This window comes from Asparagus officinalis, chromosome 4 (assembly GCF_001876935.1).
Source record: "Asparagus officinalis chromosome 4, Aspof.V1, whole genome shotgun sequence".
NCBI classification, from domain to species: domain Eukaryota; kingdom Viridiplantae; phylum Streptophyta; class Magnoliopsida; order Asparagales; family Asparagaceae; genus Asparagus; species Asparagus officinalis.
The window spans coordinates 17,535,733-17,549,513 of NC_033797.1; the positions used below are offsets into that span (position 1 = coordinate 17,535,733).

Here is a 13,781-nt window from a genome sequence, read left to right on the forward strand (position 1 = left end):
TCAATCTATTTTAACACAATTAAATTTGTCCAACTTGTCACTACAATACTAATCCGGCAATTATCTCTAAGTAATAATAGTAATAAATGTAGACAATGTAATATTGGATTAACTTGACTCGCAAAGGAAAATAAAATATAACAATATAATCAAATGGTCATTAGAATTACTAACCAACTCATTTTGCCACCTGACATAAAATAATATGCCAAAAATACATAACGAACTTTGTCAAAACATGTCCTTTCTAGAAAGAGCGAGTTAAAAATGGTTGATGGATAGAAGTATATCACACTAAGATACATTTAGTCACTTAACTAAATTATCAATGAAAAAATCATTTTTGCATAGCTTGAAAGGTATGAAGGATGGTTGATGGATAGAAGTATATTATACTAATGTACGTTAAGTCGGCTTAACTAAATTAACAAGGGGAAAAAATCACTTTAACTTGAAAGGCATTAAGGATAGTAGCTAAAGTTGAAAAAAAAAACTTATAGGAGGATCCAAAGATTCACTATTCATATCACAGGAAAATACCGTAGTGAATTACTGTAGTAGTATTACTGTGGAACAAACAGGAAAATATAACATTTAAAAAAAAATTGTATCTTTTCAAAAAAAAAAGAATTGCTGTAGCAAAAAAAAAAGAGACTACGCTTTGCACCCGCAAAGCGACGGGTGCACACTAGTAGACATATATTGAAGGTAGAGATGTATTAAAGGCAAAAAAATAAAAATATGTAATTTTCAAAATGTTAAGGATCCGTATGTAAGATCCCCACCACCGCCCAGATTTCATCCTGCGGCCCAAAACAATAGCACACGCATCCCCACTCCAAGGGTAAACTCGTCCAACAACTTATAATCCCTAACTCTCATCTCACCCGTTCGTTTCCCAAACTGGAAATCTCACGGTCAGAACTAACTCCCCCAAATTTCAAAAGGCCTCTCCCATCCCGCTCCCGTTTCAAACCAAACCCCAAAAAGAGAGAGAAGGGGGAGAAAAGAAAGAAAATTTAGAGAGAGAAACTCCATCTGTTGTCTCTAATTAAATCTAATCACGACCCGCCATTAAAAAAGCTTGGACTTCTTACCAACACACTCTCTGTAAATTTCTATCGCTATGTCTTCTCGCCATGAAAAAGAGAAGGCCGTCAATGTCCAGGTTCTCCTCCGATGCAGGTAACAGAGAAACCCTAGCCTTTGTTCAGATCGGGGAAGCTTATAGGGTTGGGGCTTCTATTATGATAGGAGTTGGAGTAATTTTCGATTTTTGTTCGGAATTTTAGGCCGTTCAGCGACGAGGAGCTGAGGAATAATGCGCCGCAAGTGGTGACTTGCAATGAGTTCCAGAGGGAGGTGGCGGTCTCTCAGACGATCGCAGGGAAGCAGATTGATAGGGTTTTTACCTTTGATAAGGTATTTTATTTTATTTTATTTTTTACAAATCTAGGGTTTTAGGGTTTGATATGATTGAAAAGGTTGTGAAGTTGTAATTTGGGGTTTCTTGCAATTTCCACCCTTTAAAGTAATTTGACGCATTTCATAGTAAGCTGCCGAGAAATTAGCAAGCTTAAGATGGGAATAATGAATGATTTATAAAAATATTGAAAACATGGGTATTTTGTGCACTAGGTTTTGAGGTATTTAGTTATTGTAAGATATAATCTTTGTTTTGTAAAAAGCTTATTGATAAGGCTTTAATCTAGATGAAGTGTCATTACTGTTGAAGCCTGGTCCTTTGGGTTCATTTTGATGATGTTATCCTTTTCGTGTTTATATTGTCCTGTCATATTGTTTAAGTTGTCATATTTAGATAAATTTCTTTGGCTGGAGACGTTGCCATCACAAAACACACACACACACACACACACACACACACACACAACTGGGCACTATATTATGAATCAGTATCAGTGCTGTTCATGAATTAAGCTAAATTGCTTTTCCGAGAGATAGTTTGGTGTAAAAGTTAAGGGGAGATAAAGAAATCGGAAAATTTGCTCTAATTAGTCTTATTTACACATGTCAAACTACTGATAACGTAAAACATACACTTGAAGAAGGTTAATTTAGAGAACTATAGTTTGAACTCCTAACTTTTGCCAAATAGTTTCACAGTAGCAACAATTAAAGTGGGAAATGTGCACTGGAATTGTGCAGAACACCACTTTTGAATGCCAAGAAAAACATGAGAGATGAAACATATATGCAATGTTGTAAATTACTATACCTGAAGACATGTGATTGGCAGTCGAATTGTCCCACCATGCATTAACTGTGCTATTTTCTATGTTGTAGATGCTCATGGTGCATACAGTTGTCAGCTTATGTCTCTGTTGAATTCATTGTTCCCAGGTATTTGGTCCTTCAGCAAAGCAGATGGATTTGTATGATCAAGCAGTAATTCCAATTGTTAATGAGGTATTGGAGGGTTTTAACTGTACAATTTTTGCTTATGGGCAAACTGGTACAGGAAAGACATATACCATGGAAGGTGAATGTAGAAGATCTAAGGCAAGTTGTTCTAGTTCTCTCACAAAGTGTGATTGCCTTTTTTGTTTACTCTGTACTTTAATCTCCTTCAACTGAAGTCTCCTGCATATTCATATTTTTGCTTCAACTATACCTGCAGAGTGGACCAAATGGTCAATTACCTTCAGATGCAGGCGTCATACCAAGAGCTGTTAAGCAGATATTTGACACACTAGAAAGTCAAAATGCTGAATATAGTGTTAAAGTTACCTTCTTAGAACTTTATAATGAAGAAATCACTGATTTGCTTGCTCCAGAAGAGTTTTCTAAAGCTGCTTTGGAGGAGAAGCAGAAAAAACCATTACCACTTATGGAGGATGGAAAAGGGGGCGTTCTAGTACGGGGGCTTGAGGAGGAAATTGTAACAAGTGCCAGCGAGATCTTCTCTCTTCTGGAGAGGGGATCTGCCAAGAGGCGTACAGCAGAGACTTTATTAAACAAACAATCAAGGTAATACATATCTGTTTTCTAATGCTCTTTATTACCCAACTACAGTTATTACTTGCTTTTGGTTTTGATTATTTATTGTTTGCTTCAGTCGATCACATTCTCTTTTTTCCATTACTATTCACATCAAAGAGGCAACTCCTGAAGGGGAAGAACTTATTAAATGCGGGAAGCTAAATCTTGTTGATCTTGCTGGATCAGAAAATATTTCTCGATCAGGTGCCAGGGAGGTATACTACACATTTATTTCTTCCAATAATTTTTACGGTCAGCAGTACTATTTGATTGTACTATTTGGCAAATGCATCTGTCGATATATAGACTCCCTGTTATTTATTTTACACTGGCCTTGCTTGACATTTTTGTTTTTGTTTTAATCACTATTCTTTTAAGGGACGTGCAAGAGAAGCTGGAGAAATAAACAAAAGTCTACTTACGTTGGGCCGCGTAATCACTGCTCTTGTGGAGCACCTTGGGCACATTCCCTACAGGTTCCTCACCTGACCTGAAACTCAAGCTTATATCATGGTTTGTGCTATTGCCAAATTCAGCTTACAACTCTCAAAAATTTGCACATTCAGGGACAGCAAGCTTACTCGATTACTTCGCGATTCGCTAGGAGGAAGGACCAAAACATGCATAATAGCTACTGTTTCACCATCTGTGCATTGTTTAGAAGAGACCCTTAGCACACTAGATTATGCTCACAGAGCAAAAAATATAAAGAATCGCCCTGAGGTATTTTAATTTTATCCATTTTTGTATTTTTTGCGGATTTCATGCCAGCTAAAAGTTGCAACTCAGCTTTACTTTTTGTTGTTTGTTTATAATGTTCGTGTGTTTGGCCACTAGAATTGGGCCAGGACTAGCCTTGGCCTTGTTTTAGACAACTGGTTCTGTTTTGGACGTTGGGGAGGTGGTCCAAAACAAACCAGTTTAATGGCCATATTTGGCTTTAGAAAAACGGGCTACACTTGGCCTAATTTATCCAAACAAACTTTTGTCCTAAATGAGGCCAGGCTTGAACACGACCCCATTTTGGACTACAAATCATTTAGAGCTGACCACATGCGAGCGGTCGGTTCTGATCACTCATTTGGGGCATATTCCAAATTTGTCCCCCAACTATTTGCAACGAAAGGTCAGAACTGCCCGCTCGCATGCGGTCGGTTCTGATAAAAAGCGGACTCCCCATTTTGAGGAGTTGCAAACACAAATCATTTCAAGGTTGTTGTCTTTGCTCTCTTATTATTTTGTCCCGAAGGTGAAAATCTGCTTAAAGGTTTTGTTACTAACTCTAAGGTGGCATTATGCATTTTAATCCAAAGAAAAACTGAAAATATTATGCAGTGAGGTCTAGTACAGTAATTTGCAAGTCTTTCTAAAACTTTTTACTGCTATAATTCTGATAATATACTGGATGATTATTTGACTTAACGTTCAGAAACTTTTGGAGATCCTCAGAAATATATACATGCTCCAACTTTCTGATTTATTTTTACAGGATAATAAATCTTCCAAAGGGTGAGATTTTACAATCTTGGTACAGCATTATAAAATATCATGGGTATTATGGCCCTTACAATGGCTCCCTTCTATGGATTACCCAGTCATACAACATAAACTTTTGTAGTATGTATATCCTGGGAACTTCTTTTTGACCTTTTGTTTTCATGCTTCTCCATAATATCCACCAGCACAGCAGCACTGCAAAAGCATGGTTTTCACCCACCTAAAGAGTTGTTTATGCTTGCTGCCTTTATTTTTTTTCACTTGTATTGTATGTGACTGCATCATACTGTAAATCTACTACTTGGCAACAGTTTCTCTGGTTTACAAAATAGAACCAAATCTCCTATTGTTAATTTTGCAACCAGTTTCTCTGGTTACATAGTAGAATTAGGTGGAAGAAACAAATAAGCTGTTTCAATATCGTTAAAAGGTAAGTTATGTCTTTAAAGTCTGATTGAAAGCTATACTCTTAATATTTGCATGCCTCTAATAGTCAGATTTAAATTAAAACCATTAGTTTAATGTATGGCCTTATTTTATTTACTCATAACATGACAAAGTTTATATGATAAATTTTGGAACATCATATACAAATATATGCTCCTTTGTTATCCGTCTTTATATTTGTTCGCTATTGGTTTTTTTCCCTTCATTGTTTCTTGCTTCCAAAATTCAGGTAAATCAAAAGATGATGAAATCAACTTTAATCAAAGACCTCTATGGGGAGATTGATCGCCTTAAGGCAGGTAAGAACCCCCTGTAGTCTTGTGACAACTCATTCTGGCACAAAGCTACCTTGGAAAATTAACTTGATTTCTATTTCTCAGAGCTCAATGCTACTCGTGAAAAAAATGGAGTTTACATTCCAAAAGAACGATACTCCCTAGAGGAGAGTGAAAGGAAGGTAAATATGTCAGATGTTAGCAAAAAAAATCATAACATGAATCAATACATTGCCTCTGTTTTTCTCCCCCTTTATCTGTTGCCAAGGTAGTTGTAATCTACTAGCTCCATATGGTGTAAATGACTGTGTCGCTAGAAGACCCCACTCCAAGAAGTTTCTCATGTCTAAGTTCATTATTTGAACTTAAGTATGAATCTCACATTTTTACCTTTGTCAAACTTTGTTTGGCTAGAAGAGGAAAGTCATAAGTGTTGCGCATATTTAGGGAAGAAGGAAGAGGATTGATTAGGAGTTTGGCTAATTCTGCTAAAGAAGTGGAAAATAGTTTTAGGATCTCTCTCAAAAAGTAGGAGCATTTTCATAAGTATTTTCAACAAATTTCGATACTATGCTTGAGCTGCTCCTACACTCTTCTAATTTTTGTCCGTTTGGCAAGAATTAGTTTTAAATCTAGAAAATATGGTCTTATATGAAGTATTTAACATTCATAAGGGGTTAGTAGTTAGTAGTTACACAGTTGTCACCCAAGACAATTTTATTAATTGTCTTTGCAGTGATTTCGTCGACTGATTGTTCTGTTTGTTTCTTTACAGGCAATGGCTGAGCAAATTGAACAAATGGGGGTCTTGCTAGAGAACCATCAAAAGGTTAGATTGTTTGGGATTTTGTTCCAACATGAACTTGGGTTTTACTCCTTTATCTTCTCTGACGTATACATAATAACTTGTCCTTTGCAGCAAATTGAAGATTTGCAAGAGAAGTATAACACGCAACTTCATCACTCTGCTGATTTGAGAAAACAACTAGATGCCACGGAGGTTTGAATGATAATGATTGTTGTTGATGTTGTTGTTCTTATTTTCACTAAGGCAGTATATTTAGAATCTCATGGATTATATTCTTAGTATATTTAGAATCTCATGGGTTATATTCTTTCTGTGTTTTATAAATGCAGAAAATTTTGAATCGTACAAGCAAGTTACTAGCCACTGCAAAGGAAGATCTTAAGCAATCCCAGTACACTCTGAAGGAAAAAGACTTCATTATATCTGAACAAAAGAAAGCTGGTCTGTAAAAGTTGAGTATTTTTTTTTATATAAGTTTAAGACTATCAGTTTTTAATTTCTGAAGTTTTATTGCACAGAAAATGCTTTGGCAGATCAAGCCTGTGTTTTGCGAGCAGAGTTGGAGAAATCCATTAGCGATAATGCTTCACTGTTTTCTAAAATAGGTTAACTATTTGCATTTGACAAATTGCAGTTCTGAACTTTCTGTATAACAATCTGAACTTTGTTTCCTTGCTGGATTTGATGTTGCAGCCAGAGAAGACAAACTGAATGCTGCAAATAGGTCAACAGTCAACAATTTTCAGGGTGATCTCACCGAGAAGGTTACAGCGCTCTGCAAACTAGTAGCTGCATCTATGGAGAAACAGAATAAACATCTTCGTTCTGTTGAGAACTTTTGTCAATCTTGTCTCAATTTCCATGAAAAGGTAAGTGTAGGATTAAGCCTATAACATGCATGTAGACTATATACCCTGTAGACACCTGTCCGTGTATATTTATGTTCACACTTTATGTGCAGGCAGTCTTGGAGCTGAAGAAGAAAGTGTCAGCCTCAAGGGCTTTGTATGCTTATCATGTAGAAGGAATCCAGAATGCAGTGCGTTTGCATAAATCAACCTCCAATGCTGGTCTTGAAGAGATCTCATCTGCTGTTACTTCCAATTGTTCTTCTCTTCTTCATGTACGTATTGATACTTCCCTATACCAGTTATCATGACACGAAACTGTCACTCATGTAAGTACCCATTGTTCACCAGTTGCTAGCTGTGGGGGAAGGAGAAGCAGATCTTATCATTAAGGATCTGCAAGGTACATTATCTACTCATCGAGGAGAGCTTGCACTCTTCGCTCAAGAGCTTAGCGAGGTCAGTAACTTGTGTCATTTCACTATATAAGTCATTTAATGTTAAAAATATTCAGAAGCTTTGGTTTACTCATCTATCAACTATCTTGATCTCCACTGTAGAGATTTTGTTCTAGTTTGGTCCACACAAAGGAGATGTCCAATTATATTCTTGCACTCCTTGACAAGCTGGGTGAGGAATCGAAGAAGCTTCAAGGTCATTCAAGTCTCATGCACGAAGCTCAGGCAACTTGCCTTGCTGATCTTCAGAAGGCATATGAGGTACCTTTTTCACATCTTGAGGCCTATTTACCTGACTCTTGTCACATATTTTAACTTTGAGTGCTGTAAACAGGAGCAATCGAGGTCCGAAGCAGAGAAGCTTATAGCCGATATGACGAGTCTTGTATCTAATCACATGCACCGACAAAAAGAACTGGTCTGTCCTGTCATATATTCTTTCTTTATTGTCTTCAGTGAGGAAACTCATTACTGAGCGTTCCAGGTTAACGGGAGACTCATTGCACTGAGAGATGCAGCTGTGGAGAACAAGGTATTATTGAATGAGCATGTATCATTTGAACAAGGTGTGATAACTGATGCCAAGCGGAAATGGGAAGAGATGTCAATGCAAGCACAACACGATCTCAAAGATGGTTCTGACTTCTCTTCAACAAAACATTGTCGCATGGAACTTCTTCTTCAAGAATGGTTTGTTCCAGGCCTTATCTGTATCTGTGCCTACTCATGAAGCGATGCTTATGCACTCCATTTTTTCACTTACCTTAACCTTCTGTGTAATCTTAATTTCTCAGTGTAAACACTATTGATATGACCTCTAACAAGTGGAAGAAGACACATGAATCTGTTAATGAGATGAGCAGCAAACATGTCATTGACACGGATGCACTTATAAGGTTAGTTGTTTTAGTGCATTTATCCCATCTTTTTTTTTAAGTTGACTGATTCCTTTTCGTTGTAGAACTGCCATCGAGAATAATGAGCAACATGATTCTGAGATTGCCTCAGCACGTACTGTAATTGAGGAGGATGTGACTAAGAATAACAAGGATATCCAACATCACATTGAGAGTGAGTTTCATTTCATCTCTTGAGACATCTCTTAACGTAAATTATGTGCTCTTGATGCAATGTCATTTGTTTAATTCAAAACCAGGTGAAAGGTAATGAACCTTCTTTCATAAGGTGCTATAATGTGGATTAGGTCCCCACATATTGAATATGGATAGTAACAATTAGCATCTGAGTAGAACCGGAGCATATCCTTATTTAGTCAGCTCGTAGAGTGGATAAAGACTTTATGGTGTCTCTATTCCATATCCAGTTAGCACTTTGACCTATAGTTTGAAAATGGTACTGTGCTGGTCATACAATCACTTTTTAGACTAATTTGCCTTTGTTTTTACACATAATTTTAGTTTAGAAAAGGATATAGATCACAGAAATTCAAAATTAATTTAAATAGAAATATAATATTTAAGGGATATCTCTTTCAGTTGTCCAAATATGAGTCCACTGTGATCCTATCCTCGCACCTCCGTTAGAATTTACACGTAGTTCTAGTCAACTCTATGTATGCCTAGTGTAAATGTATTTCTGAGCTTTAATACTATTGTCTTAGTAAATAGGGAGAAGAACGGAAGATAACATTGAACAAGTAAATCAGCCTTTTCATCACGCTTATAAATCATGTTGTGATGAAAAGAAGGGATAATCCGTGCCTGATCGGGTATCATTTTGAACGACCATCAAACTGCAGTTGCACGGAATAAATGGTTCGGCCTTGGTGGCAAAGCCACTCCCAGCAGTGGGTTCTCCGATAGAATGAATCAGGTTGATCTGACTAGGGAATTAAGGAAAAAAAAAAGAAATAGTCAGAAGCGGGAATAAGAAATCCCACTTTCTTTCAGAAGCTTCACTTGACAAGAACATAAATTTCGGAAATGAGGACAAAAAGTGAATCGAACACACCTATTTCTTTCAAAGACTTATTGAGAAGCCGAACTGGAATTCTCTTCTCGTATCTTTGTTTTTGTTAATTAACTACGCCACTATCTCAAATGAAGTTTGTTCGACCGATCGATTGAATCAGTTACGATTGATAGAGACTAAGCATCAAAGGTTTATGGGTAGCTGTACTAAACCGAGAGCGAAGGGTCCTTCTTTGTGCAGTTCAAGCTTTCCGATTTGTCAAATATTAACATTTTATTTTAACTGACTTGACACATTTAGGATTTTATTTGGTGTAAAATTTGAATATTTAATTTAATATTCAAAATGTAGGATTCTGATTAAATCTATATTAGATTTAGAATGAGGAGTATGAAGAGGTTAGCGGTTAAACTAAAGGATTCTGATTAAATCTATATTAGATTTAGAATGAGGAGTATAAAGAGGTTAGCGGTTAAACTAAAGATGAGTACATTTGCATACTGTATTTCTCCAAAGAATAACTTCATTAATGTTCAAAATAATTTATAATCATTGCTGCTTTAATTGTGAACTATATAACAGTTATAGATATGAGGAAAAGAGTCCTTTCACTTATGTGAATAACATTATTAGTTGTCATGAAACCTTAAAAAAGCTAAACACCATATAGGGGATAAGCCTGTAACCATGGAAAAACTCATTACTTTCCCATAACAACAAAACAAAAATTTCTTTTTCAGATGTTTTAGAACACACGAAGGAGTCAACTAAAGGAGCATTGGCAGCAATGGAAGCCCACTATGCAGCACTGCAGCAGCTGCAGGAGGATCATGGGAGCCAGGCCTCAGATATCAACCGGCATGCTGAGAAAACCTTCCAAAATACTTATGCGGTTAGCTATCGCATAATGTTTTTTCTTTTATTCCAAATCCTTCCATTATGCCGATCCTAATTTAAACATGTGCTCTGCACTCTATGAATTCAGGATTATGAACCCAGCGGCGAGACACCAGTAAGGTCTGAGCCTGACTTGCCCAGCAAGGGTACTATTGAGTCGCTTAGATCGATGCCCATGGATGCTCTATTGGAAGAGTTCAGGGAAAGTAACCCTTATGAGTCATCAAAAGAGAAACCCTCTCTGATACCACGCTCACCTCTCATACAGCTTAACTGATGGCTTTTAGAATACAGGTCTTGTGGTTGTTGTGTACTGTATTCTTATTATTATTTACAGTGTTTTGTAAGAAAGAGAAGGGGAGCTTCCTTAGGTCCCCATGTTCAAATTTTTTTTTACATTGTACTACTTGGAGATGGAGGTAGGAGTATGAAAGAATACTCGGAGATAAAAGATTTAGAAATATAGGATATGTTTTGTGTTACTTTTTCCTGGGGATATCTGTATTCTGTAATATAGCTATGATTCTCATCTGTCCTACTTTGAATATTTTGTAATAATATACTTGGCTTCATCAGCTCTGTATTCGCGTCACAAGTTTCTTCTGAGCCATCCACAGGTTTCATGTTTGTCGCTCAAATTATATGATTTGCTGAATAATGACAGAAGTTGACGAAATTTTAGTCAAAAACTTTCATAGTAGAAGCTGACAAATTGGTAGTTTCTCCCGCTCCTTTCCCTTTCAAAATACCCCCATCCAAACAGCCCCTAACAAGGTTAGAGGCGTGAAAAGCTTGTATTAAATGAACGACAAACCCCATCAAAACAAATAATAAAACAACAACAACAAGCACCCAAAAAAAAAAAGAAAAAGAAAAAAAAGAAATCACATCCAAGGAAGAAGAAGACGCGTCTGGGCGACGTTCTCCTGGTCCACGACTTCAAGAAACACCGGGTCCACCGTCACGCGACTCCCCACCCCTCCAGCAACAGAACCTCTTCTTCAAGAACCAAACCAACCTCGCCACCCCTTGATCTCCCACGTCAGCATCCAGCCTCACCTCCCTCCTCGCCACGTCACCACCAGGGCCCCCACACCCCGGCCCATCTTCGTCCCATCAAGCCTGGCACCGAGCGCGCAGCATCCTACAAGACAGCGGCGGCTGGGACCCGCCGGGGACGAAGGCGGAACCGATGCGGGCCCCGCGTAGGAGATGGAGACGGCGGCGGGGGAGTAGACGACGGGGACGAGTTGGGGTTGGTGACGTGGACGGCTAGGGTTAGGTTTAGGTCGCGGGGTTGAAGGAGGAGAGGGTTATGGAGGTGACGTCGACGGTGGGGTCCTTTGGGCGGCCCGTAGAGTAGGAGGAGGGCGGCGGCGGCGGAGCGGCGCCGATGACAGGCGGAGGGGAGGTGGAATTGAGATCGGCGATCTGGGGGCATTTTGAGGAGGTCGAGAGAGGGTTAAGGGTTTCTTTAGTATAAAGTATGAAAGATTGTGAAATTGTGAACAATGGCGGAGTGAATTTGAGTCGTAATGCTTGAACTCGAGATAGTGAGATTGACTTCTTAGAGCAAGTGCAGCAAGCTCCCAGTTGGGAGTCCTAGTCAGCATGCTCTCAAGAACTCTCAAACTTTTTAAAATAAAAAATTAACAAATTATACCTTGGGAGGCACTCCTTCTTTTATGCAGCTCCAACAAGCTCCTAGTTAGGAGCTCCAACAATATCAAAAAAACATCTCTTCTATTTTAATATTTCATCCATTACTTTTAATTATATTTAAACCTCTTGTATTTTATTTCTAACCGTTGCACACGGTCTTCGAGGCAACCCACAGTCTTCGAGGGAGCGCACACGGTTTTCGAGGTAACCCGCGGCTTTTGAGGGAACACACACGGTCTTCGAGGCAACCCACGGTCTTCGAGGGAGCGCACACGGTCTTCGAGGTAACCCGCGGCTTTTGAGGGAACGCACACGATCTTCGATGTAACCCGCGGTTTTCGATGTTGGGCACGAAGTTCGAGGTATCGCAAACTTTGACCGTCATCCGACTAATGCCTATAAAATTCGACGACTTCTCTCCTCAACCCATCATCTCCCAGAATAAAATGTCTAGCTCATCTAGCTCTAGCGATGATGAAATGATGAAGAAGTTCTTTCTTATGGGAGCTGTTGTCGTTGAGGAAGAAGAACAAGAGAAATGTTCAACTTCAGTTCAACACAAACGACGTATCGTGCTCCATCGAAACCGACTGGAAGGCCACAATCGGTTATTCCAAGATTATTTTGCTGACGCACCAACCTATCCTCTTTATTATTTTCGTCAAAGGTTCAGAATGAGGCGTTCGTTATTCCTTCGAATCCACGACGCAGTCGTCGAACATGACAAGTACTTCGTCCAAAAGAGGAATGGTGCTGGACAGTTAGGACTATCTAGTCTTCAAAAGATTACTGCAGCTATGCGGATGCTCGCATATGGAGCATCCGCTGACGCCGTTGACGACTACGTTCGGATCGGTAAAAGTACGTCGCTTGAGAGCGTGAAGAGGTTCGTTCGATCGATTATCAACATCTTTGGAGAGGAATACCTTCGTGCACCGACTAATGAAGACGTTGCACGCCTGCTCGAGGAAGGCTCACAACGAGGTTTTCCTGGTATGCTTGGGAGCATCGACTGAATGCACTGGACATGGAAGAACTGTCCAACTGCCTGGCAATGTATGTATACTGGACATTTTCATGAACCCACAATTATTTTGGAGGCCGTAACTAGCAAAGATCTTTGGATATGGCATGCCTTCTTTGGACTGCCGGGGTCTCACAATAACCTTAATGTTCTACATCGTTCACCGGTTTTCGCACAACTTGCGGAGGGAAGAGCTTCACCGTGCAACTATACTGTCAATAGCCACGAGTATAATATGGGATACTATCTCGCCGATGGGATTTACCCAGAGTGGTCCACATTAGTGAAGACTATTCCAGCACCTCGAGGAAACAAGCATAAGTACTTTGCTCAACAACAAGAAAGCGCAAGAAAAGATGTTGAGCGAGCTTTTGGCGTGTTGCAAGCTCGATTTGCGATTGTTCGTGGACCAGGACGTTTCTGGCAACCTTGTGTGCTGAAAGATATCATGACAGCTTGTATCATAATGCATAACATGATCGTTGAAGATGAACGTGATTGTCAATTGGACAACAACTTCGACTTTACTGATTCGGTACCAGTCGTTGAACCTTCTCATGTGCAGACGGTGCCTCTAACTGAGTTCATCCAAAATCATCATCGGATCAGGAACACGCAAACACACAAATCACTAAAAAATGATTTGATCGAGCATCTGTGGCAGCTTAAGGGATCCATCGCCGAGGATTAAGTTTCTTTATGTCTAATGTAATTTCAGAAAAGGAGTTCAAGTTGTTGTATTACGCCAATTTCATTTTTAATAAAGTACTTGTTTTCATTCAATGCCAAATTTTTCAACTTCAAGTACAATCATAAATCTAATATAAGATACTAATTGATAATTAGGAAGAACTAATGAGGATGCGATGCGAGTACAATATATGATAATTAGGAAGAACCCTTGGACATCCACCTCTCCAATATCTCTGCCTG

General features: G+C 38.8%; 2 protein-coding genes across 3 annotated transcripts; both read left to right on the forward strand.

Annotated features, from left to right (window-relative positions):
- LOC109836776 (kinesin-like protein KIN-5C) lies at positions 990 to 10,741 on the forward strand. Of its 2 annotated transcripts, XM_020404778.1 has the most exons (23): positions 990 to 1,185; positions 1,293 to 1,422; positions 2,362 to 2,520; positions 2,639 to 2,988; positions 3,077 to 3,215; positions 3,379 to 3,476; positions 3,567 to 3,723; positions 5,174 to 5,243; positions 5,325 to 5,401; positions 5,995 to 6,048; positions 6,139 to 6,219; positions 6,357 to 6,468; positions 6,546 to 6,632; positions 6,721 to 6,896; positions 6,989 to 7,150; positions 7,227 to 7,334; positions 7,436 to 7,594; positions 7,668 to 7,751; positions 7,818 to 8,023; positions 8,128 to 8,229; positions 8,295 to 8,404; positions 10,006 to 10,157; positions 10,251 to 10,741. In XM_020404778.1, the coding sequence occupies exons 1-23, from the start codon at positions 1,127 to 1,129 to the stop codon at positions 10,437 to 10,439; spliced, it is 3,021 nt and encodes a 1,006-aa protein (XP_020260367.1). In that variant the 5' UTR covers positions 990 to 1,126; the 3' UTR covers positions 10,440 to 10,741. The 2 variants fall into 2 exon arrangements, with proteins under 2 accessions (XP_020260367.1, XP_020260366.1); XM_020404777.1 differs by having other exon boundaries at positions 5,995 to 6,219.
- LOC109838275 lies at positions 12,841 to 13,539 on the forward strand. Its single transcript, XM_020406732.1, has one exon. It carries the CDS (start codon positions 12,841 to 12,843, stop codon positions 13,537 to 13,539), a length of 699 nt encoding a protein of 232 aa, XP_020262321.1.